Source organism: Seriola lalandi, unplaced genomic scaffold, assembly GCF_002814215.2.
Source record: "Seriola lalandi dorsalis isolate HSWRI2012SDOR001 ecotype SW California unplaced genomic scaffold, Sedor1 jcf7180002054672, whole genome shotgun sequence".
Lineage (NCBI taxonomy): Eukaryota > Metazoa > Chordata > Actinopteri > Carangiformes > Carangidae > Seriola > Seriola lalandi.
In genome coordinates, this window is record NW_019525225.1 from 296699 (window position 1) to 321492 (window position 24794).

Sequence of the window (24794 nt, forward strand, 5' to 3'; positions counted from 1 at the left end):
AGTCACCCTCTCTCTCTATCTCTGCTTTCCTTATCCCTCCTTATTCCACATTCCCTATTCCTCTTACCGGACATAACCCCGGCGGTCACAGTGGACGTTATGGGGGCTTTCCTCTCACTGACACGCGCCAGGAAGGAGAAGAGCAGGCCATCCCGAGCCATGGCAAAGATGATACGGGGTAGGGGAAACATGGAACCCAACAGACTGGGGCGGAGTGGGGAGGAAAACATCAGATTGGGACGACAGTTGTAGGCGTAGGGCGGAGGAGCAAGAGGAAAGGAAGAATTGGTCAGAGGTCAGTAAGCGAGAAAAAGGGAAGAATTAGTGAAAGGAGATGGATACAGTTGGTAAGACAGGAGTTATGGGATTGCGGACAGGAGAACGTGGAATGGGATATCAGGCTGGCTGTACTGTAGAGCAGCAGGAGGCATGATGTTGGTCCAAGGACATTCTCATGCCAGCATGCAAAACTTCTCTCCCTTAAATAGCAAATATGGTGCTCCATGCTGTTACTCTCCATTCCAATGTAAAATCTTAGGTTACTTCACCATGCAGTTTAATTCGGTATTAATATTCTTCCTCTATCATCACTAAGATGCAAGCAGAAAATATCCCTCAAGTCTCCTAAGGTTCATTAGAAATAATATCTAGTCACTGACCCATGCTAGATGAATGACAAAGTAGAGATACAATAACGTGGACTGCCTCAGCTAACTAAAAACAGACCTGGACAGTTAGTGATGACCTTTTCATGCCCGTCTGCTGATTTCTGGCAGGTTTCTTCAATACACGCTTAAGAGATTTTGCAACTGATAGGCCAGAACATTTGCAGCCCTGCAGCATGAAAAGTAGCCTCAGTGTACATGGATGCAGTTTAACACATGCGTGTTAGTGTCTCACCTGCCCCTATGCCAGAGGTGAGGGTTGCAATTAGCGGGGTTTTGGTGCGGGGGCTGATCTCGGCCATGAACTTGAAAAGCAGCCCATCGTCGGCCATAGCCCAGATCACGCGGGGCATAGGGAACATAGCACCCAGCAGGCTACCGGGGAGGAAGGAAGACCAGCACATATAGTTTCCACACTTACAGCCACAGGAATGCCGTGAAACATACATGAGCAGACACTGTGTACATACATTACATTTACACATTTACACAACATAATATATACAGTTAATGACATAAAGGGTAAGAATAATAGTGACGTGCAGGAACATGTTCAATATTAAGGCACACATCTGCTTCCAGCTGACCTCAAATATACTGTGCACACGTTTTTGAATTAAGAATGGGAATAATTCATAATCATGCATTATAATGATCTATCAAAGCAAAATTCATGTACAAAATATAGTACAATAATACCGACATTACAAAACTATTAAAAACTGATTGTTAGTAAAAAAAAAAAAAAAAAACTAAAAATTAAAAATTAGTAAAAAAAAGTTGTGGTGGCCTTCGGTGACATGTTATATAATCACATACATACACTGATGTTACCATGTATTCTCAGCGGTGCTCTTATTTTTAGTCAAGGGATCAAATGCCGTCTGAGGTTAAATATACACTCATGTAACGTGCACACACACACACACACACACACACACTGAGAGAGAGAGAGCGAGAACTAGAGTAAATGGGCATGCATTTGAAACTAACGGCAAACCGGTGCAGGAGTGTGCAAGTTGCTTACCTCGTAGACAGAGCACAAAGAGAGCCTACAGCTACAGCATATTTGGCCCCCCCCCAGCCCACGTATTTAAAGGCTACAGGCAGAGGGCTGTTGCTGTCCAGCAGGTAGTATGGCATCATGAGGGTGAGGGCAGCAGAAACACCGAAGTACGCCACGAAGCAGATGAGCAGCGAGGACACGATGCCGATAGGGATGGCTCTCTGGGGGTTCTTCACCTCTTCACCTAGACAGAGGCATAGAGACACAGTGAAAAGGAGCAATAACAATGCAATTTATTATTTTTATTTATTTATTTATTATTCATTATTTATTACTTCACCAGCTGCTGACATTTGTCTTTAAAACTTTTTGGGCTTGACTGACTGATTAGACTGGAAGACACACAACTAACGTAATTTAGTTCAATCTCCCTATCAAATAAATTCAATGAGAGTTTGACATGTTGTTTCCAACATCACAGATTAATAAAACTGATTTGGTTGCATTGATAATAACAGTTTCTTAAAAGTTGTCAAATGACCCCTTTATAGTTTGAATGAGATAGGTCATTTATTTTGAAGGAAACTCAGTTTACTTTCTTAAATAGTGATCTGTGCAACTGTTGTCATATCAACCTAGCATCCCTCGCTCAGCTGCTCCGCCACGGTTTGTTGGTAACTAACTATAATAACCACATTCTAATGCAAGGACTGAGCAGACTCTGAAATGCACACAGCCTTCACTCCTTTATGGTTGCACTGGCAGACTTCCAGGAAACATGGAAACCTGAGCAAACAGTTGTATTTAAGAAACATTCCGCATGGTATTTTGCAACAAATAGAACAAGGAGCTTATTTTCCCTGCGCACCCACAAGACTGAAACACCCAACTATTCGGCTGTAGGCGATTATGCAACAGCGCTCCTGAGGCGAACATTCAGGTCTTGTTCTGCGGTGAAATCACATCGGGATGATGGAGTGTGTATAACCCTGTCTGGATCCTCTCCTACACCATTGACGGCTACTGATTGGCCTATTGTTGGAAGGTCAGGGGTCACAAGCATAACAGTGGTAACAGTTGTGTGTGTGGGTGTGTGGACAGGGGAGGGGATAATAGCTTCAAGACAACTTAACTGTAGGTAGCCAAAACACACACCGACATGTGTGTGTGTGTGTGTGTGTGTGTGCGTGTGTGTGTGTGTGTGACAGACACGCTCCCACAAGCCAAACTAAAGCATTCGGGGTTAACTTCACGCTAGCCAATCAAATTTCAGGAAAAAGAGGGGTGGAAAAAGCTCGGGGGCCGGAGAGCAGGCAAGCTGGAAGAAATTTGTAAACGCTCCTTTTTTTTCTTTTCCTTTTTTTGTTTTTACAACCCAGAGGTCGTGAAGTGAATAAACCGGACTACCTGCATGAAGACACACACCTATTCACAGATGTAGATCTGCACAAAAAAAAAAAAAAGAAGCTCACATCACATTTTGATTTACGTCCCTGACCCGCGTCACTGCGCTTGGCATTCTGCCAAGAGCAGAACTGGGCCAAATGTACTAAAGTACATCTTTTCTCTGTGCTCTGGCCCTCTTATGTAATACTCCTGGCTGTTTAGACAAGCAATTGAAATGGTCCCAACTCCAGATCCAGTTACCCCCCCCCCCCCCCCCCCCCCCAACTGGAACTGAAACGTACCCATGAGGCAGTGGAAGGGATTTGAGAAGTGGAACAAGAGGAGAATGCAGCCAGAGCGGTTTCCTGGTTTAATCCAGCACTGACCTGTGGTGGCGATGCAGTCAAATCCGACAAAGGCATAGAAACAGGTTGCAGCCCCTGACAGGACGCCTGTAAATCCAAATGGCATGAAGCCGCCCACTCCCAAACGTTCTCTTGTTGGCAGGACCTCTGTCAGACTGCAGAGCAGAGGTGAAATATGAATAAAAACAGCAGAAAACCTGTATTGGATGAATTTGTTCCCCGAAATGATTAAAAAAAACAAAAACAAAAGCGGTTTTCAGTGAGATCTGTGGATTATCGGAGTAACTGAGACACTGAAAGATGTAGTATCCGAAATAACATTGGATAGAACATCTTTGATATGTGAAAGCGTGTATGTCTACATGCTTACTTGAGGCTTGAGTTACTGGTATGATTGGCATGTAGGATCTCCTCAGGGTCTAGCTGCCAGTTCTTCAAAGTACCCTTGACCAGCCCTGAGACCACCATGAACAACAGGACGAGGATGTTGATACATGTAAAAACCTTGTTCACCATCGCTGACTCTTTGACCCCGAATGCCAGCAGACCTTAGAAACAGAGAAGACGTAGGAAGGAAGAAAGAAATGAGAAAAAAATGTCTTCGGAGGAAGAGACACAGAGGTACAGGACCCCATGGCATAAATGAAACTTGTCACACAGGTTTTTCACTCTTATTTGTCAACTAATTGTTTACAGTGAATATCTGCCCCTGCGGCAATATCAACTGCTACAAGCGTCAAAAGCTTAAGGGTGAGGCGCTGCTTACCGGCGAAGATAAATATGCTCGATGAGACGCAAATGTGACAACACAAGAGCGAGGGACAGTGAGAGAGAGAGAGAGAGAGAGAAAGACAGAGAGAGAGAGGGGTTTTCTTACCTGTGAGGGTGATTATGATGATAACAGCAAACATGTCAGGGTACTCTGCCAGCACGCCCGGTGCATTCATGGACATGTACTCCCTGCAGAACTGCTCTATGCGCTTCCCTACCAACTCGTCGAAGGTGGCGCTCCACGCACGGGCCACACTGGAGGTGCCTGAGATGGAGAGAGGGAAGCAGAGGGAAATTTCTCAGTGTCTTTTTTCCTTTTTTGAGATGTGGTACTTGATGACTTTTCTAATATCCTATAAATCGAATCTAAAGACAAGTAATTGCCTGTAACTACAAAAGTGACGAAAAGGAGACGACAAAGTAGGAAACGCTGCGTTGCTGTACCAATGATATAGGAGAGGATGAGGTTCCATCCGGTGATGAAGGCCCAGAGCTCCCCTACAGTCACATAGGAGTAAAGATAAGCTGAGCCTGTCTTGGGAACACGGGCTCCAAACTCAGCATAGCACAGACCAGCCAACACTGAGGCTAAGGCTGCTATCAGGAAAGACAGCACAATGGCAGGACCTGGGTGGGGTGGGGTGGGGTGGGGGTTAAAGAGAATCAAATGATAAGAAGATTTGTCCCAGATGACATCTTTTAATGATTTACTGAAATGTTAACTTACCAGAATTCTCTCGTGCAACAGCCCCGGCTAGCACGTAGACGCCAGCGCCCAGTGTGCTTCCCACGCCCAGGGCCACCAGGTCAAAAGTGTTGAGACATCGAGACAGACGAGAGTCCTCTGTGTTACAGTTCACCACCTTCACCCTGAGCAACTGCTTCCCGAAACCCAGAAGCTTCTCCAGCGCCATGGATCACAGTCCGGCCACAGGCGAGGAAGGGGAGGGAGGAAGGGGGGGGAGGGGGAGCCAGTCAACCGGGATTCAGAGGTCACAGGGGAGAGGGCGAGAGGTCACATACACCCTAATGGGAGGCAAAGGACAGAGCAGATAAAGGACAGTAATTCAGCAAAGTACATTTCTCACACAAAAAAAAAAAATGAATCCAACACAGATATATGATAAAAGCAGCCTGCACGATGCTGCATGTAAGTATAAACACAGGTGGCACAGTGGCACAAGTGTTACAGTTCGGGGAAAGGGGTTCACTTGGGCTTGACACACTTGATGTAAGTAGAACACGGTTTCCCGGGACGTTACATAACGCAACCCAAATCCACAATGTGTGACTGCTAGCCAAAAAAACGGGGGCCTATAGGGATAATCCATCTTATTGCTGGATACGTTGCCGACATATGTTACATAATGCAGCGCAACTCACAGGAGAGGAGGCAAAGCCCTTCAACAGACTGTTCGACACGGAGAGAATCAGAACTCAGGACAAAGAAACACAGTCTTGAATCATCACACTGGGTTACTCCTACGCATAGCAGAAGAAGCAAGACCAACACTGCTATTTACGTTTCTTTGTTACATAGAACAAACAAGGATACACCACTGTTTACAGCGCTCAGAGTAAACACAATTAAAAGAAAGCAAATAAGATACTTAATGGAAGAAAGTAGACAGAAGGAGAATCTACACTTATTCCAAATATAATATTTTTCTGCACTAATTAAAAAGGAGGATTGGGTTTAAAATCTTGAAGGCGACAGATTTAACAAAGAACGCTCCAAATTGAAACTGCAGATGCCGAGACTACCTGACTTTTAGGTCAAGCTCCGAAACCACTGGATCCTACAATTTCAAAAATGCAACTGACAACATCTTTCATTAGATCCTCGCTGCACCCTTCTTTTAAACCCCTCAGCGCGTTCCCGTTAGGACCCGGCCCTTACTGCAGCCCTTACATGTCATCATGCCTTACTTCGTGTGTAAAATTGGTGTAGTCACCCTCAACTGTTACTGTTGGACTTAACTACACATAAATACACAGACTCATATTAAAATTTGATGGTCTGTGATCATAAAAAAAAAAAAACTGCAAAAAAAAACTGCAAAAAAAAACTGCGAAGGGACGATCAGCCAGCGCAGTTTGAAACCAGACTGTCTACTCTCTGGAGGCGAAACCCAGCTGTAAGTCTTCTTTTATAGTGGTTTCTCTGGGTCAGTAGCCTGTCCAACATCTTATACACATTCCCCAGTGCTGAGCTCACATACTGAGAGGTAATATTTGATATTTGGAAGGAGAAAAAAAATATGAAGGACAGATGGAGGGAAGGAAAATGGAAAAAAAGAGGGGAGGGGGTGTAAACATTGTAAGTTAAGTTGTGGTGGTCTGGCAGATGTCCTGTGGTATGTCCCATGGAAGAAAGACCAGGAGTGACGTGCAGTAGCATAACACCGCCACCCATTTCTAGATAATGGCTTCTCTCCAGAGCCCATTGACATGAGCACACAAATCAAAGGTCGTGTGGCGAGTGCAACAGTCATGTCACGTCTGATGGAAACTTCCACACAAGGGTAAACCAAGGTGATGACCTTTTTATTCTTTCCAGAAAAATCAGTCAGGCACAAATATTGTACAACTTTTCCACCCTGGCCTAATACAGCACGTATGAAAAAAAGTACACTTGTTGTAAAATGACCAACTATTATACTCATATACAAACAAAGCTTATATTTTGATCTATAAGTAAAATAAATGCTGAGTCGGTTAATCAAATAGTCAATTTTGATAGTCAGATCATCATTATAGTCTTTTTTTTTTAAGCAAAAATGCCAAACAACGTGAAGATTTTATGCTTTTCTTTGTCGTATATGATAACAAACTGAATATATTTGGGTTTTGCACTAATGGCTGGACAAAATGAGAAATTTAAAGACGTCACCTTGAAACGTGGTAAATTATAAAGGCTTTTTTTCCCGTTATTTTTTAAAATATTTTATGGATAAAATTGTTTACTGATTAAACAAGAAAATTAATTGATAATGAAAGTAATCCTCTCAGGTTGTTTGCAATAGACAGTAAGAGGCAGTGATGGGTGGAGGAAGCCATGTGGCAATGTTATGATCATGTCTTTCTGGACTTCTGGATTTCCTCAATTATTCTCCTCTCTTGTTAAACTGAAACACGAAAGCTTTCCGAAGCTTCGGACGTTACACTTTACAGAGATTGCGATTATTGAACCAAACCGAAATTGGAAGTGAATGAGACGAGTGAGGGTGATTGTGAAAAGAGAGGGGGACACGCCCCCACCAATGCACAGTGGAAATTACCCCATATGGTGAAGGGTTCCCTTATTATATCTCACTGTGGAACTGCCTACAACATTATGTTTCTTTAATACAGATCTCATACAAGATTATATTTATTAGCGCAGGTTTTTTTTTTTTTTATTGTGTTTTGTTACACTATATTTTACCGACAAGGGGGGGGGACAAATTGCTGACCGGCCCGGAGAATTCATGGATGTATCTATGTCTCTATATACATTATCATACCCTAATCAAAATTCCAAATGAAATTCATCACCATTGTATTTACACATTATATATAAACGACACTGAACACATTCAGTTAATGTCAGCGCATGATTAAGAAATGCAGACATAAGCAAAACTATTGCCTGAGAAAATTTAGAGAAAATGTTTTTAAGTCATCTGTTAACAAAAAAATAAAAAATAAATAAAAAAAGCAAACAATAAAAAGCCGCTCCTCAAATAATCCATGAAATTACTGGACCGAACCAGCAGCAGTTTATATTATCATTCATCCCAGATAAAAAAAAATATAAGATGATTATTACAACAGCTCGTGTGCCACATTACTGTAAAGAAAAGCTGAGGGCGAAATGCCATTCGAACAGCCCTGGGTAAACATAAAGCGCTTACAGGAACGAAGACACACATGCACACACATAAACACAGAAGGCAGTAGCCTGTGTGAGCCGCATGACCCCTCCCTGACCTGGGTACGCAGGTTATGCAACTGCCTAGTCAAAACCGTCCCCTGTCAGTACAATTCATCAGACCGAATGATGACACCTTAAATGGAAGCAAATCTGACAATTCAAAACAATCTTCTGCGTGTGAAACAGGGAAACATACAGAAGTAACCATTGTTCATATTGCATGCAATGTCAACGCTTTCAGATCAATGTCAAAATGGCATTAACCTCTTCCCACGTGGCGGAGTAAGAAAAACATACAAAGTACTTACTTGAAAGCACCTACAGATACGATTCGCCTGTTAATCTGAGCGTAAAGTTTGAAAGACCGATGACAGATACAGGGATTATTTGTTAACTATCCTTCAAGCTGCTGTGAAGAGTGAGAGCGTTCCACGGCCGCCGTTCTGAAATAGAGTCTGGAGGAATCACATGGCTCGGCTATTCCAAGCAGCACATGCACATGCACACACACACACACACACACGCACACACATGCACACACAAGCACGGGCAAACTGTAGCAGTAGCTGGTTGGTGGTGAAAACCTTGATACATATTTTTTTTTTTTACAGTTAAAAACTCTGGATGCTCTTGGACTCTTATGTCACCAATGGACTACAGTTGCACAGTCACAGAAGAACGCAGTTTATGTGTGAAAGCTGCAGATTCCTGGAACAGAAATGTACCACGGCAAGATCTGACAAGTGGTGGTAACTGTTGGCTGCATCCACATAAGCCTTTGGGTTAGGTGTCACTCATGCACACAAGCGCATACGTGCATGCTTTATTTGAATTCACTGTGATGAAACGTTTATTTACACAGGAATAAATACCAAGAATCAAAGTTACAAAAGAAAAACGTGTTCTACACTGACACACGTACAGGAGCCGGTGTCAGTTTAAAAGTGACTTGGCTGAGTACGGTAGTGGAGATGTGACGAAAGAAGAGGCAGTGCCCATCAAATGGGGAGGGAGCGGGTGAACAGGAAAGGGGGGTGTGATCCTTCAGCACCAATGAAAGTAGGCCATGAAAATGACACTGCTTGACATTTACACTTCTCAGTATTACTACACAATAACTGCAGTAAATTGCTGAAGTGCATCACCACAAAGCAGAACGAACACTAGCAGGGAATATACAGGGTTTGAAAAAAACTGACACAAACAAACACCCTTTCTTGTTGCTACAGTCAAACTACTCTTGCTGATGGTTTTTTTTTTTTTTTTTTTTTTCCTGTTGAGTATTTCTTCTGAACATACCTGATGGCAGAGGTCATGGAAAGCCACACAGGACAACTGTCAGATGAGACAATGTTTCTTACTTTCACTGACACGACAACCTGACCTTACACTGCTTTAGGAACGATACACAGTGAGGATATAAAAAAAAACACACTCATGCCTAGACCTGCAAGCCCGCGCGGTATCTTCAGGTGCACATATACACACATTACAATGCACACAAGCATTGCTTTCTTCCTCTGGCTCTTTCACTGAATTGCACTGCACGATGTTCAAGGAATGGAAAAATATAATGCACGTTGTCCTATGTTTTGTTTGCTGGTGAAGTCTTGCTATTCTGGAGTCATTGAGGTCTACTGCCCAAATGCACACACTCACCGTGGGCGTTTTGCTCATTGAGCTAGCGGGTGGGTTCAATGAGGAGAAAGAACGGCATGCAACAGCGGAGTGTCGACCGCTGCTTGTTGACATTCCCCATCTGTTCCCATCCAAAACATCTTTGCGCACACGTGACCCCATTCAACTCTGCGAGGTGGACACACACCGCTTTATAAGAAAGCTGATCTGATTAGCCGTCCGATTGCTTGTTATGTCTGTGACAAAGTCACCTTGAGCTCGCGGCGCGTGTGGATTTCAATAATGTGTGTCAGTCAGTCAGTTGGTCAGTCAAGTCGGTCAAGAGCAGGCACGGTCATGAGGCTGCACCACCTCTGTGGACAGAAAGCAACAACGGATATGAGTGATGCAGCAGGTGACAACATCTGACGAATGTGGCAGGTCATAATTCTTCCTAACTGAGGAAAAAGAAAGCACATTTAAGCATCGTTATATTTATCATTATCATGTTCGCAGCCAAGTTTGGACCATAAAAACTTCATTCTTTACAGTCAGACTTATAACAAAAACAAAGAAGTTTTGAAAGGGTGCAAATGAGAAAGCGTCATCCCCCTGTTTGGACAGACACCAATGCTCCTCTCTCATCCTCCTCTTGGACACAGGCCAGAGAAATAATCACATATTTTAGGAAACAGAAGATTTACCCTTCACCTGCATTCAGTCCAACTACAGAGATGGTTTGCCTTTTTTTTGTCTTTTTTTTTTTTTTTTTTAAGTCAGGAACCAGCCTTCATAAACTGTTTTCAGACAACAACAAAAAAACAATGGTGCAAAAAGACATTTTGAGCAAAACTGTTTGGGGACCTACAAGTGTAAATGAAAGAAGGCAAAATTTCACTGATATCTCTGTTTAACACTAGACTCTCGTTGCTGATTATTGGTTGATAATTCAGGCGGACTAACGGTCATATTCACAACAAACAGTGTCAGTCTGAATATGTTAGTAATCCAGTTTTCAGAGTTTTTAACCAACGATATATTGACACAGTAGTTTAAATAGTTTTTCTCCACACCTGATGCCCCTAACAGAATCTTTACATTTTTCTTGTAGTAAAATAAAACTGCAAACGGCAATAAAATTGTGTGTATTTCAACACACCATATTTGTACATTTATATTCTGATATTGAGTTTTGTATTGTGATAATTCACGGTGCGAGTCACTTTGTACGTTTGACAGTTACAAAGCTGCATCACTTCTCACTGAATACCAAGTTCATTCCTCAGAATCTAAAGCTGTTTCTATTCCAGCAACTAATCACTTCTGTAACCATGAATACGCATTGTTTGTGTGTATATTACTATTACCCAACATTGTAATAAGCCCCTGATCCAAGTTTTGTACACACTGCTTCTATTTACCTCAGCAAAGGTCACTTACATTTTGCACAGTGCCATGATAGGATAAAGTCACAAACCACCACTGGCAACTTGTTTAAGTTTTAAGTGTGAGCACAAACAGAAGCAGGACACTCTTTAAAATACAGGTTTATGTGGATGCTGCTGAGCCTTATAAGTAACAAGTCATTTAGCCAAGAGGAAATATGAAGCCTGAGAATGCTGAGGCCGTCCCCAGAACCTCAGTGAACCTGGAAAGCTTCCATACACACACAGCCCTCTGTGCATTGGTATAGGCTTCATATGCAACATGGCACTCAGCAACTTGCCTGCTTAGTGACCCACTTTCAGACCGGCTAAAGTTAGACCAACTAGAACCGGTCTGAACTGTTGCCATCAAAATCTAAAAGGTCATCTCTTTTCACTGAGTCATTCCTAACTGACAGTTTCATTTAGAATAAGATAATGCTCTTTAGTATTAAGCAATTAAAAAAAAAAAAAAACTCTTTTAATCAAATTATTAAAAAGATCATGCTTTTACAAAAAAAAAAAAAAAAGGATGTCACTTATTTCCAGCTGTTTTTTCAAATGCCGAATTCAGAGAGAGTGAGAATCTCATTAGGCTGAGACAGGTTGAGTCAAACCTCCATGCAACTATCCATCAAACAGTGTGTTGCTTTTATGATGTTTTACACTTTTCATGTCGATTGTATGTTTCTAGTTTTGGTCTATTTCATGGGTTTAGATATTACATCTGTAATTTAACACCGATTCTTCAGATGCTCTTTTGCTTGATCTGATGATTTTAAGCCCCGGCGTGTTCAACTTTCCATTATGGTTCTGTTCAGCGAGTGAATACTTGCTCCACCACTTCTGATTTGCTGCTTGTCTTGTATGTCAGTATCTGCTCTGTGCGGCCACTTGCTGCTTTCACTCCAGTCCAGACTTCCCCACCACCCCTACAAGGGTGCAAATCTGTCAGTGCTGGTTTAAGACCAGTCTTGAATCGAGGACGGTGGCATCCCTTGCCACCACCATCTTCACATGCATCACCGGACCTCTGGACAGGCTGCACTGTTGCTCCTGGCACAGCCGGATCCAGCCTGAACACACTCCAGGAATCACCCCTCTCACGTTACACGATCATGGTTACAGACAATGCATTCTTAGTAGTAGTCCCTAAATATGAACTCACCCAACTTACTTGCACCTCAGAACTGAGGTGCAAGTAAGTTGGGTGAGTGGAGATGCAGATACAGGAAAGGGAAATGATGTCATTTACATTTGGTTCTTCTGCGCCGTTTGAAGCCGCACGCGAAGCTGCAGAAAAACTGCAATGCGCGGTATAAAAGCAGTTAAAATGGGGTCCAAGCGAGACGTGCATGTGGTCTACAGCGTGGGTGCCTCAAGTTTCAGTGCGTATTCAGGCATGCACTCACATTTACGCACAGAAACACGTTTCACGCATTAGCTCTCTAACTGATGTGTGGACTCTGAAAACCACCTAACCCTAGGTAGTGATACTGTAAAGTTCACACACACCGCTCCACCATGTGCATGCATGTGACTACGGTAGAGTAATAGTAGGTCTTTACCTTGTAAAAACCCCGCAGGAGCGCATGAAGCAGTGAGCCAAGACAGCGAGCTTCCTTGTGAGGTCTTAAAAAAAAAAAAAAAACAACAAACAAAAAAACTGCAAACTGAAGAAAACAAAACTGCGTCCACTCACGGTGATCGGCAAAGTTATGTGTATTTCTTTACAGGTGGTAAGGAAGAATTTAAGATTCCGGGTTTCTCTGTAAAGCGCGGTGAAATGGAGGAGGGGATACAGAGGCAAACAAGCAGCTCCTCCCGCTCATTACTATTTACAGTTGTGCAATAGCTCGAGGCTGCATGTAGTGACCAACTGCCACAAGTGGCTTCTGGCTTAAGTCAATAACAAAGTACTCACGACTTCACAGTGACAGTGTCATGTGGAGTTTTGATCATCAGGCAGGTAAGCAAAAAAAAACAAAACAAAACAAAACTGGAGAGCTTTAACAAAAAACCCAGAGTTCGTCTGTAGCTGCTTCAGTGAAGCTTTCTTTGTGATCACAAGCCGTAAAATTAGTGACAATGATTCTATTTCATCCTACGGAGCGACTCAAAACGTAATGACCCTTAAATTGAAGCACATTGGAAATAATAGTAGTGGGTTGTTCCTTTTAGATGACACAATCTCATTAGCTGCAGTTCTCACCTGAAATGTGAATGAAAACTTAACATCAATCTTTCAAATGAATATTTTATTCACAGGCAAACAATACTAAAACAAAATTCTTACAAATGTGACTCTGGTGTGGTCATGAGGGCAGTCTGTACTGTAGGGATGAAGTGGGGATCAAAGATATGAACATCAAGTCAACTGTCACTCTTAGTGTGCATTTTCTACCTTTTGGCCACCTACCAGGATTTTTTTTTTTTTTTGGCACATACGTTAAAGAGTATGTGAGTTAAGCGGTTTTTACAGATAGTCGGGTTGAGTATAGTGTCAATGGAGAACAGTAATCCATGTCAACAAATGTTTACTCCTAATAAATTATGCATTTAAAATATTGCCAGCACAAAGCATAACTGAGTAGTTGTTTTGAGCTGACAATACAAGGCCTCATTTCAGCATGAGTCATGTGTTGCTAGGTGTATGGGCACACCTTTCTATACATTATTCACAATATTTACAACAAGGGTTTTTTTGTTTTACCTTCTGTTTTCAAGGTCAAGGTAAAAAGTGTTGAGTTTTATTTCAAATCCATTTACACCTGCTGAATACAACAGAAGTTAAATGAAAGGCTGCTGCTGTCATGTCTCCTATGACTTGGCTTCCAAAAGTGGTTTGATATCTTTAATGCCATGCTCCGCTGCCAAAGTGATGATGTGGTCCAGGCCATTCATGTGACCCAACATCTTCACAAGCTCTTTCACCTGATCCCTGTTGGCAGATATGGGTTACATTAGGAAGCAATGTGGAGACATACCCAAAGCATCACAACACATTTGTCATCCTACTCAATGATCCTTCAGTGGTATTCTAGCATAGGGAGGTGTAAATTAATTCAACATCCCCAATCTGACAAACTCTCTAAACTGTAGATACAGAACCGAGTAGAGCCTCTTACTTTGCACTGCGGCGTTCCACATCCGAGCCGCCAACACTGCTGCGGTGCAATGAGTTTGCCAGGTGGGTGAGGTAGCGACAGAATGGCTCCAACTGAGGCAACGTCTGCTGTCCCTTCAGCCCAGAGAACCACTGCACTGGCAAACACTCCACCACCTGAAAAAGGGTACAAGGAGAGATCAACGCTGACGCTGTTGTCACCCTGGTCAGTGAGTCACGAACGGCCAAAGCTGACCAGCTCAGCAGGAGTGTTTGTCAAGTTAAGGCTGCCAGCTATGAAAAAAAAAAAAAAAAAAAAAAAAAGGGGGGGGGGGGGCGCACGCCATGGAGAGGAGCAGGTCACACTGACCTGGGCTCAGAGGATGTTGTCATAAAATATAAGCACCTCTCATCAAGCTGTCAAATCCAGGAGAGGAGCCAGTTTCCATTACCTAGTTGACCACGAAAAAAATCATCTCTATTTTTAGACATGGCAGGGACATCATGTACTATTAAATACAGTAAGGTGCCTCTGGAATCATTTTAAAACCTACAAAAAAAAAGGCGTGTAATTGCAGAGTGGGTCTCGGAAAAGTGAAGCTTATTTTAAAAATCAGAATTTTCTTCTTATCTCAGATTAAACCCGTGAACCTTTTTGGGAACAGAGTCCACATACAATCGCACCATTCGCTGCACTAGTGATGGTGTGTATCCTGAAATACCAGAGAGCATCATCTCTGGAGTTGAAATAGTTCTCATGGAAGCCAAAGAAATGAAACCGTTGACTTAATCAGGTATCAAATACCTGTGTCAATGATATGGGGTGCTTAATTTAAAATAAAATTGATTTAAAAACAGCACTTATGCAACCTGCTTCACCATTACAAATTGTAATTAAACAAGAATCTCCCTCAGTAGCCATCCTCCAGGCCAGAGCCCTGGTAAAGGGAATTAAGTACAGAAACTGAGTAATTGCTAAAAAAGGAATTCATAGTGTCTTGCTCTAGTGCATCATGCAGCAGACCGTGGAGTCAAATCATCTGACAAAAGAGAACCCTGTGGCCAATCTCCTCTGTACCTGAGTTATCACTGAACTGAAATGTACAATATTCTTATTGTCGTAAACATGTAAATGGGAGGTGGAGACATGGCGGTGGGTGTGTCATAGCTCCTTCTGTTCTTTTCACATGGCTTGTCATGTGAGGAAAGAAAGCGGTGTGTCAACTTTTATGATGTAACAGGATGTACATTTGCCATAGTATTTTGTTAAACACACAGGAAAATACACAGAGTGAAAAGTTGGTTCTGTTGGAGTTTTCTTCCTGTTAAAAGGATGTTTTTTTCCTTCCCACTGTCACTAAGTGCTGCTCATTGTGGGGACTGCTGGGTTTCTCTCTCTAACATTGTAAGGGCTTGACCTTACCCTGTAAAGGGCCATGAGATAATGTACATTATGATTTGGTGCTATACAAAAAAAAGAATTAATTGAAAGTTAACCCATCCTTTTCTATATAGACTGAAATATGACAAACTGACTTAATTCATATCCAAAGATGTGGACTTGAAGGAAGGAAATTCCTTTGCCCACAAGCAAATTACTGATTTTTCACACATTAATTTAAAAATAAGTTATTAATTGACAGACAAACTGATTCATATCTTTCATTCAAAACAAATTAATCTGAAAAAGCCTCTGGCTACACAAGCACCTCTGTGTGTGTGTGTGTTTACACCCAAAACATGAAATGGCAACATAATAGCGTGCATCTCCTACCTTCTGGCACTTCTGAACATTGTCCTCCGCTGTATCTGTGGTCTGAAGCGCAGAGAGGATGTATCTGTTCAGAGTGCTGTCCAAAGCCAGGTCCTTCAGACAGGAACTGGACAAGATGCCGTCCCACTGCAGGATGTCGCCCAGCAGCTACGCAAAGAGGGAGAACAAGAGCAACACAACAACGCACTGCGTCAATATCAGAGTAGTTTTATTAGCTGCCATAGATGTAAATGTTACAATCAGTGGTTACAACACAGACTATATCAAGTACACGACTTAATGTAGGTATGGTAAATCCATCCCAACAGTTTTTTGTTGCGTTTATCTCTCTTAAAACCTGACAGATACACTTCCATCAAACAGATGCACCGCAATATGCAAACCTATGAATTTTTCTTGGTCTCCCCTTTTAATCATTCCAATTAGATTCAGAAGAGAACTGTGAGTGTGCACATACCTTCACACAGGACCAAAACTGCCTCTGGTAGAATAAGTAGGGACCGCTATTCTTGTTCTCCAACACACTGAATAGAAACAAAAACACACTTTTAAATCAGTTATCAAGCGTCATCATACAGATTGAATATAAATAAATTAAAAACTGCACTACCTCCGATGTTAACAATTGCGTAACTTACTTTTTGGGGTAGAGTGGAAGGAAGACATCTTCATCCAGGGTCCGCCTGGTTCTTAAGACAATAGTTTTCAAAAGCTCCTGATCGAGAAAACAAGGAAATCGAGATGACAATAATTCTACCACAAGAGCCAAAACTGCTCTTCTACAGATGAAGTATTTTATGTGTATTGAGGTAAGAGACTGGACAGTACCTGTGTGTATCGGTTGTCCCCTTGCAGCACAGTGGGGTAACCTTTCATTAGTCTGTGAACGAAGCCCACCAGCCTGGCTGTTTGACTGCTCGACAGCGGGTCCCACACTTGCTCTGTCAACACTGACACACACACACCAACCAATTCATAAACACACATGACTTATTTTGCACTGGCCTGCATTGTTTTCACTAAGGTAATCTTTCTGAGTGTGCTAGGCGCTGCTGTGCAGGTTTTTTCTACCTGTCAGTTTGGACAGGATGACCTTCTCCACAATAGCAGGCAGCAAAATGATATCCCCATCTCCACTCTGCAACGTGCTGTGCTCCTCAAAGCCGTAAAACAACAGCGACTCGAACCAGAGCATGTATTCGAAGTTTGCACACTGTGCCTGCACAGGGAAGACAAAACAGATTTCAGCATTTCCCATTTCAAAAAAGGAAAATGTTACACTGAAGGCACACATACTGTATATGTCATACCTCGAGAGGGTTCCATGTGATCAGCTGTAGGCGGACTAAAGGGTTAAAGAGTTTGGGTAGACAGAGGCCAATGTAAGCATCTCTGTAACAGTCGGCATAGTCCCGTCTCCACACTTCAAAATGGGATTTGATGCAGTCAAGAGAATGAAAGTCTTCCACCACGTCTTCAAATACTTTCTTACATTCCCTGACGATACGATCTGGATGGGATGAAAGACAGGAGCTTCAGAATGTTTCATGCGTTATGTCTACATATTTCCCAGTTCTCCTCAGTATGGTCAAAACTGTAATTTAATGACGAACCTCTCTCCATGTTGAAGCTGGTGATGTCAGTAGACGTTTCCTCATCGTCAGATGATAAGCCTTCTTTATGCTCGGCCCTCTTTCCATTCTGCTCTCGAGCTTGTCGCCGCCGAGTTCTGCAAACCAGCAATCACAGAGGCAGACAAATAAAACCAAGAGCAAATAATTATTTTATTCTTTTCTAAACTCTATTCATGATTAACCACTTCACAAACTGAGCCACATTCAGGGCTGTACAGCAGAGAAATAAAAACCCAGAGGGCTAAGCTCAGATGTGAGTTTTTGGCATTTCGTGGTCTGACACAAGTACAAACACAGTCAGCTGAGAGCATAGAGCGGATACCTTTAGCCTGGAAACAAGTCACAAAAGAATTCATCTGACAAATTCTGGAAACATGTCTTTTAAATACAAATGAGCTTCATACCGTCGTGCTTCTCTTTCTGCTATCCTCCTCTGACGACTGTGCTCTTGGTATGCGGCACGGTCTCGACCAAATGAGTCTAAATTAGGAGCCATGACAGCTTTATCTGCAAGAGACAGGAGCCATTTTAGAACCAGTAATGAAAAGTAGAGACAACCCATAACCTATTTCTTATTCTGGGCACTAAACATCTCTGAACTCTCAACATAAAGAGATTTCAGGTTTTGAATAATCCAAATGTTTAACAATAAATTGGATGAGATAGGTAAGTGGTAAAAGGACTGTTTTCAGCTTACGTTCAAATATTTACCGAAACCTCCTTATCTACTGTATTAGGCATCACCAGTAATAAGACATCATATTTGTTACAAATGATTTTAGTATCAGTCTGTGTCTAGTCACCTACCTGTCTGCAACTTCCTACATGTTACAGTGAAAGTGACAGATGACAAGTCACTCATGTTTTTGTCATCTTTACTTAGTCACTCATTGCTTGTGCTGAGTTACACCCAGCTGACTGTGAGACTCAGCCATTAAAGAGCAGCCAAAACAGCTCCTCTAATAAAACATCTCCCATGTACATACATGCTCACGCACGCAAAAATCACACCTCAATTAGCCGTAATCACACTAATGAGGGAAACAAAACAGAGGTAGTGGGGAAACAAGAATGTGAACAACACACACGCACACTCACTCACATACAGAGAACTAACGAGGCCGTTCAAATAAATCATAAAAACCTTCAAGATGGACTGACTTGAAAGGCTTGCAAACTCCGACGATTCATCTTTAATATCATCCTGTCTTCTCTGGACAAGTCGTGAGGCCCGTTGCCTTAGTAACTGGTGCATGGCAGCCTCCAGCTCCAGGACAGCAGGCACCTGAAAGATATGATGCCTTCTGTGAACTCTGACCCAAACAAAAGTGGGGCTCCGAGTCACAGGGATGTCTTGCAGGAGCATGATGGACAATAAAATACTGGAACCAAAAATGTCACTAGTGTCAGGTGAAAAGCTGGTAACTCTAAAATGTCTATTTCCATAAAGTAAAGCTTGAACACTCATTAGCAGCCAAACCAAGTTAAATGGCTAGTTAAATGCCTTGTGAAGGCAACAGACTAAAATCACAAAAATGCAGTTAAAAGGTTTTTACCCAACACTGACAATTTACAGTTCCAGTCATGATGTTTACGCTGTAATAATGGTCTCCATACTAAGGCATACTGATAATGGTTGGTTAGTGTCCCGTTTCCACCACAATGTTCTGTGCACTCAGTCACCTAACAGGGTTAAAACGGATATTAGTGTGGTTGAGGAAAGACATGTTGGCAGCTGGCAGGCCAGTTCCCTCTTCATTCATTCCATGTAGCTGCTGCTCTGCTGCTGCAGGATCAAGACCACGTTATTCTGTTAAGACATGCGTTTACTATGTAGCTATAGGAGCATGAAAACATAGTTTGTGTCAGAGGCATAATTTCATTATGTATTAACAAACTGAACTCATCCTCTTTTACAGACCTAACACTTGTGTACATACTTAGCTACACCACTATTTTGGGTTCTCTTAAAGCACCAAGTCATTGCACAATAACTTTGGTTACTTATTGTTGGAGGGTGTATAAATGAGTTGTGTTCAAGAAACTAACAGTGTTAAACAACCGGATTCATTATGAACTAAGAGTATTTTCCATTTACAAAAGCATCTTACTGAGATAGTAGATCAAAGTTATATTTCTGACTAAAATTAGAGCAGTTGAGAAGCAACTACTCTAATTTACACAGAGAGTGCTCCAAGTAACTAATTGGCAGTCACATCAGCTTGTCAGCACTGAGTGATAAAAAATTGTTCCAAAAAAATAAGTACAAAACAACATAAAGAAGCTTTTTATGATTCTCAATTAATGCTTCAAAATACAGATGTTCATTAGATTCTATCTTTTCAGAATCCACAATAAGCGGTCAGAGCTCACACAGACACAAAACAGAAAACAGCTAATCAGACAGCAGATAAATTCTCCCTTACCTTTTCACTGAAACACTCAAGCAAGTCTCCAACATACCCTCGCATCTCTTGCAAGAATTTATATTGATCTGCATTGTCATTGGATGAGCCCTCCAGCTGCTGTATGGTGCTCTCAGAGGCAGCTAGGTCGTCTTCAATCTGTTTGTAGCGCTTGGCGTTTGCGTTGTGGCCTGCATGCATTTGGCTGAGTCTACAGACACATGACACAGGGGAAAGACAGTAAGAAAGGATGACTTAGATGGGGCTGAGGAAAAACAAAGCTACTCTATTTTTAATGACTGACATTTAGTGTGCAGAAAATAATTGTTTGAGAGTGCACCCATCAAATTAACACATCATGGAAACTGATTAACGGGAGACAAGCTAAAATAATGCGCTCGAGCTGAACAGGAGTTGTAATTAGGGGGACTAATGCAACCCCCCCTCCAGACCCTTTCATTTCCTCTCTGGCACTTAGATTCTGTGGACAGCTTTGCTGGGTCTTCAGGACCACAGCACACAGAGATGGCAGCAGCTGAGCTGAAGACTGACATTAGATGTTGCTGCAGTCTTCCACTGAACCTACCTATCCTGCAGGCGTTTCTTTACCAGATCAATGGATACCGGGGTTAGATCACTAATAGGGGCCCCGTAGTGAACAGAGCCATTGTCTGCTCGGCCAGTTGGCTTGCCAGTCGGCGGGGCAACAGTACTGTAGGTGAAAGGCATGCTGTAGGAAGAGCCATAGGGCTGGGTCTCATAGCTGTTCTGGTAGTACACGGTGTTGTCCTCTGGCTGGTTGCTCTGGACCTGGTCATTAGAAACAACAAACACATAATGCTTTTACTACAACAACTCAAGAACACAAGATATACAGTTTACATCCAAACAACAGAAAAGAGCAGCAGAAAATAATCTTCACTTTTGAGAAGCTGGAACAAGCAAATGTTTGGCATTTTTGCTTGACAAACAAGGATTTTCAGTCAATCGACCAATTGTTTGATTGACAAATGGTATCAGAACCACAACTTATAATAATGATAATCTGTCAGATTTAAATGCCAGATTTTTATAAAGTAATATACCAATAGCCACAAAATGAAACAATAAGAAAATTTGAGGAAAAGAAAAATCATCCATTGTCAAAAGAGCTTAATATTTTACAGCTGTTAAGGAGATTTTGAGCAGTTTACCTGGGGTATGCTGATTCCTTTCCTAATCTGCTCCTGCTCCCAACGGCTCACCTCCTCATCCTGACCTGTATCCAGGGCCTCATCATCACTACCCTCGATACCTGCAAGTGTGAAGCGTGTCTTAGAAACAAGTGATAACAGTACTGATCAATGGATAGTCAGAGCACCATAGTCGTACGGTACCTATCTCCTCAGCTATCTTTTGTCTCTGGCTTTTGTTCCTGACTCCACTGAAGCGGATCCTCTTCTCTTCCTCGTCTTCATCATCGCTGGCATCTTGGTCTTCCCGTACGAGACGTTTCTTGGGAGTTTCTGTCTCCACCAGTGGAGCTTCACCCCCCAGTTCTCTAGCCATTTGCCGCCGCTTTCTGGCAGCATGGATGAATGCCGCATCTGGGATTTCCCCTAAAATAAAAGAGAAACAGGTCTTGAACTAAGTACATGTGTAGTTTTGTGTACAAATACCAACACGTCTTTCAGGTAATTCTAAAATCAGTGGGAGAATACAGTCTAAAAAGTATTATGAGAACCAAACTCACAGATTTTTCCTGCTAAATAAATAGAATAATAATATAATAATAAATAGAGGAGTATATAAGTTATCAATAACATCAGGAGCTGGACCTTTCATTACAAAAGTGAGTGTTAGACCAGCAGTTAAATTTGAGAGTGTGTACGATACCTGGTTTTAGGCTGCCGAGGGAGGAGAGGGTGTTGAAATTTGCTCCAGCGTTGTTGCTCTTGGACACCTGACTTTGTGCCTGGCCACCTTGGCCCCTCGCCTCTTCCTCCTGCTCATCCGCACTGTCCACCTCCATTTCTTCCTCCCCCTGTTCACTACCTGCTCTGCTAGTGACTTCCTCTTTGATTGCAACAGGAAGCTGAAGTGGTGCATCTGGGAAAACAGGATAGAGACACAGATGAGTATATCCCAGGCTTTCAGTGTGGGATTTCGGGTATTGCGCATAATTTCACTGATGCTCGCAAACATAGCACTTACAATGCGGGAGATACCCACACACATTTACAGATATGTGTAATAACGTTCAGTTAATGTTTGCACAGACCGACTTCCGCCCTGGACAACACACTGCAGCATCTCTCCCTAACATGTACAGATAGATTTCAATGACATTATCTTGAGGGCACAGAAACACTGGCTAAAACATAAATCTACATCATCTGAAGTGGGATGCGATTTGTCAACATTAACAAATTTAATCAACAGGCTCCTCAGACAGGCAACGGTAACATCACTAAGGTGACGCAGCAGTCCAATGACAAGTTTCAGGCTAACTGGCTGGGAATATATCTGTGGCTTGAGCTACAGGAGCCTTGAAAAGAAAGTGTGAGGCAGATTCAGCAAAGACTGTGATGTCATGTCAATGTGGATTCATTACACAAAACAGGATTAATACTAAATTCATACATTCACTGTGTAATACAAACCTCACCCTCATCAATCTTCATTTTTGTTAACAAAATGCTTTCCATTAACGTATGTCTCCATCTCCAAAAACATATGACATTTGACTCTCAAGGTTTTGAGTACTTAGGGCATTGATTGGGCATATTGTCACAGATTGAACATATTTTAACAACTTATGAGACAAATGTTGCAGTTTCAAAGTCATCTAGGCAAGTTAAAGTATTATTGGTTGGTAATGTGACAGCAGATACAACACGTGATGCATCATGAACACTGTGCTGATTCCCACCTGATTTGATTTCCTGCTTGACACATCCAGATTTCTCCAAATCCTCCTTGTATTCTTTCTTCAGCTGTTTCACAATCTTTTTGCTGTGGTTTGATTTCTTCACTCTGAACACCTCGGATCCCTCTGTTTACAAACATGTCATGACGTGAAAGTGAGTGGATAGTCAAGTTAACCATGCACATCATTAACTAAGTGAAGTTGGTATTCATATGACTGATTATCGATTAGGTAAAGTGCTTATCTATAATGCTTTATGCAATTGTTAACACGGGTTCAGTATCCTCAGCGGAAATAAACGGTAACGCTAATACTTAAACCCGAAATCACAACACGTTTTCTCCAGCTAAGATTAGTTAGCTAGCTGGCTTAGCATCGGTTTACCATGTTACCTTCGTCATCGTTGAAACTCAGCAAACTGGCTTTCGTGGGTCCAGGTACCGCAGCTGTCTCTTTGATTTTCTTTTCTCTCTTGACAGCTCTTACACTGTTAGGGTTAGACTGAAAGCCGTTGCTGTGATAGTTCTCCGTGCTGCTAGGTGCACCGGCAAGGCTGTTATTGGAGGTCTCCATAAACGGGATTTCCTCCACGACAGGCCCGAACGATGTCGGCGCCAACGGGGGCAGCTGACTCTCCTCCTGCTCGTCCTCGTCGGACTCATTCCTCCGTCGAAAGTTAGCTCGTTTCGCCTTTTTAAACATTATGTTTCTCCGTTAAATGCATCAGTCTATGGTCAATCGCAGGACACCTTAAAACTGTAGTTGGAGCCAAAATAAATTATCCTCACACCGCAGGTCAGCCATTTTCTGTCTGATATTGTGTTTCTTCTTCGTCTTGAATGTGAATGTGAAGCTGAGTAAAGTACATGCGTCACAGGCACATTACCGCCCTCAACTGGTCAAAACTAGAACAACTGCGCATATTGGCCGTGCACACAACAATTAGTTACTTTACATGTAAGAATAAATAATCAAACAAATTAATAATAGGAAAACACAAGCTTAAAGCGTAATAAAGTTATGTATTATATCTACATGAATGACATTATTAGTTTGAATAAGAGGCCAAGTTGGAAAATCTGCTGGTTTGTTAGATATTCCTGTTCATAAGGCGATTTCCAAAGCCTGTAATACAAATATTATGTTTTCTGTATGCTTATGTTCATTATTAGTTTTATTTATTAATTTATAAATTTACATATAAATGAACCGCATTACTTTCTTAAGGCAAAAGAAAGTAGCTACTTCATGCTCATGAGAGCATTAGCTGGTGCAAATACCTTCTCAATAACAACTTAAATATATCTTTATGGTGTCAACTAGTGCTTCATTTGTGATTACAGAAAGGACATGATTCAACTTATTTCTGTTTTGTTTGCCTGATTATTCTCACTTCATCCAAATTGCATTTAACCTATCTGCTGTGTCCTGAGTCTGCCACGACTTTATTTCTATGAACCTTCATAACTCTACCTTTGTACACATGGTCAAGGGAAGTATTAATGATACTGACTGTTATAACATGTAGGGCTGACTTTGACAACCATGGTCAAATCAACCCAAAACAACAGTTTTCAGTGAAGCAGTTGCACTCTAACACATTCAACCACATGACTCATTTGTGTTTGTTCATGAAGGCTGCCATGACAGGCAACACATGTCCTCTAGTTTAATATCAGATTGCCAGGACAGACATATCCAGGGCTGTGCCAACTTTGCACTGAAAGTGAAAATGAATGACAACCCGATCAACTGAATGACTCTTGACAAAACATCTATAAAACACTATTAAGTATTTTCCTATGGTGTTAAGTAAA

At 42.0% G+C, this 24794-nt stretch overlaps 2 protein-coding genes across 4 annotated transcripts in view; both read right to left on the reverse strand.

Annotated features, from left to right (window-relative positions):
- The window catches only part of slc7a1a (solute carrier family 7 member 1a), a 15328-nt gene extending 2393 nt beyond the window's left edge, over positions 1-12935 (reverse strand). Inside the window, exons 1-8 of one of the 3 annotated variants that reach the window (XM_087177989.1) lie at positions 12719-12935; positions 4921-5219; positions 4638-4820; positions 4300-4458; positions 3793-3970; positions 3444-3577; positions 1693-1915; positions 68-204 (exon numbers count right to left, since the gene is read on the reverse strand). In XM_087177989.1, the coding sequence (XP_087034115.1) occupies positions 68-204; positions 1693-1915; positions 3444-3577; positions 3793-3970; positions 4300-4458; positions 4638-4820; positions 4921-5107 (1201 nt within the window). In that variant the 5' untranslated portion in view covers positions 5108-5219; positions 12719-12935. Of the gene's footprint in view, positions 1-67; positions 205-900; positions 1041-1692; positions 1916-3443; positions 3578-3792; positions 3971-4299; positions 4459-4637; positions 4821-4920; positions 5220-8417; positions 8572-12718 lie in introns of those variants that run through there. The other 2 variants (XM_023421580.2, XM_023421579.2) reach the window with 2 other exon arrangements.
- Positions 12936-13393: 458 nt separating this feature from the next.
- On the reverse strand, positions 13394-23813 carry paxbp1 (PAX3 and PAX7 binding protein 1). Its single transcript, XM_023421464.2, has 18 exons — positions 23370-23813; positions 22981-23103; positions 21945-22157; positions 21446-21667; positions 21263-21363; positions 20656-20879; positions 20091-20280; positions 18826-18949; positions 18069-18171; positions 17644-17759; positions 17341-17540; positions 17102-17249; positions 16859-16980; positions 16669-16745; positions 16488-16554; positions 16031-16177; positions 14279-14433; positions 13394-14091 (listed from the first exon to the last, which is right to left on the reverse strand). Exons 1-18 carry the CDS (start codon positions 23677-23679, stop codon positions 13971-13973), a joined length of 2763 nt encoding a protein of 920 aa, XP_023277232.1. The 5' UTR covers positions 23680-23813; the 3' UTR covers positions 13394-13970.
- Positions 23814-24794: the final 981 nt, after the last annotated feature.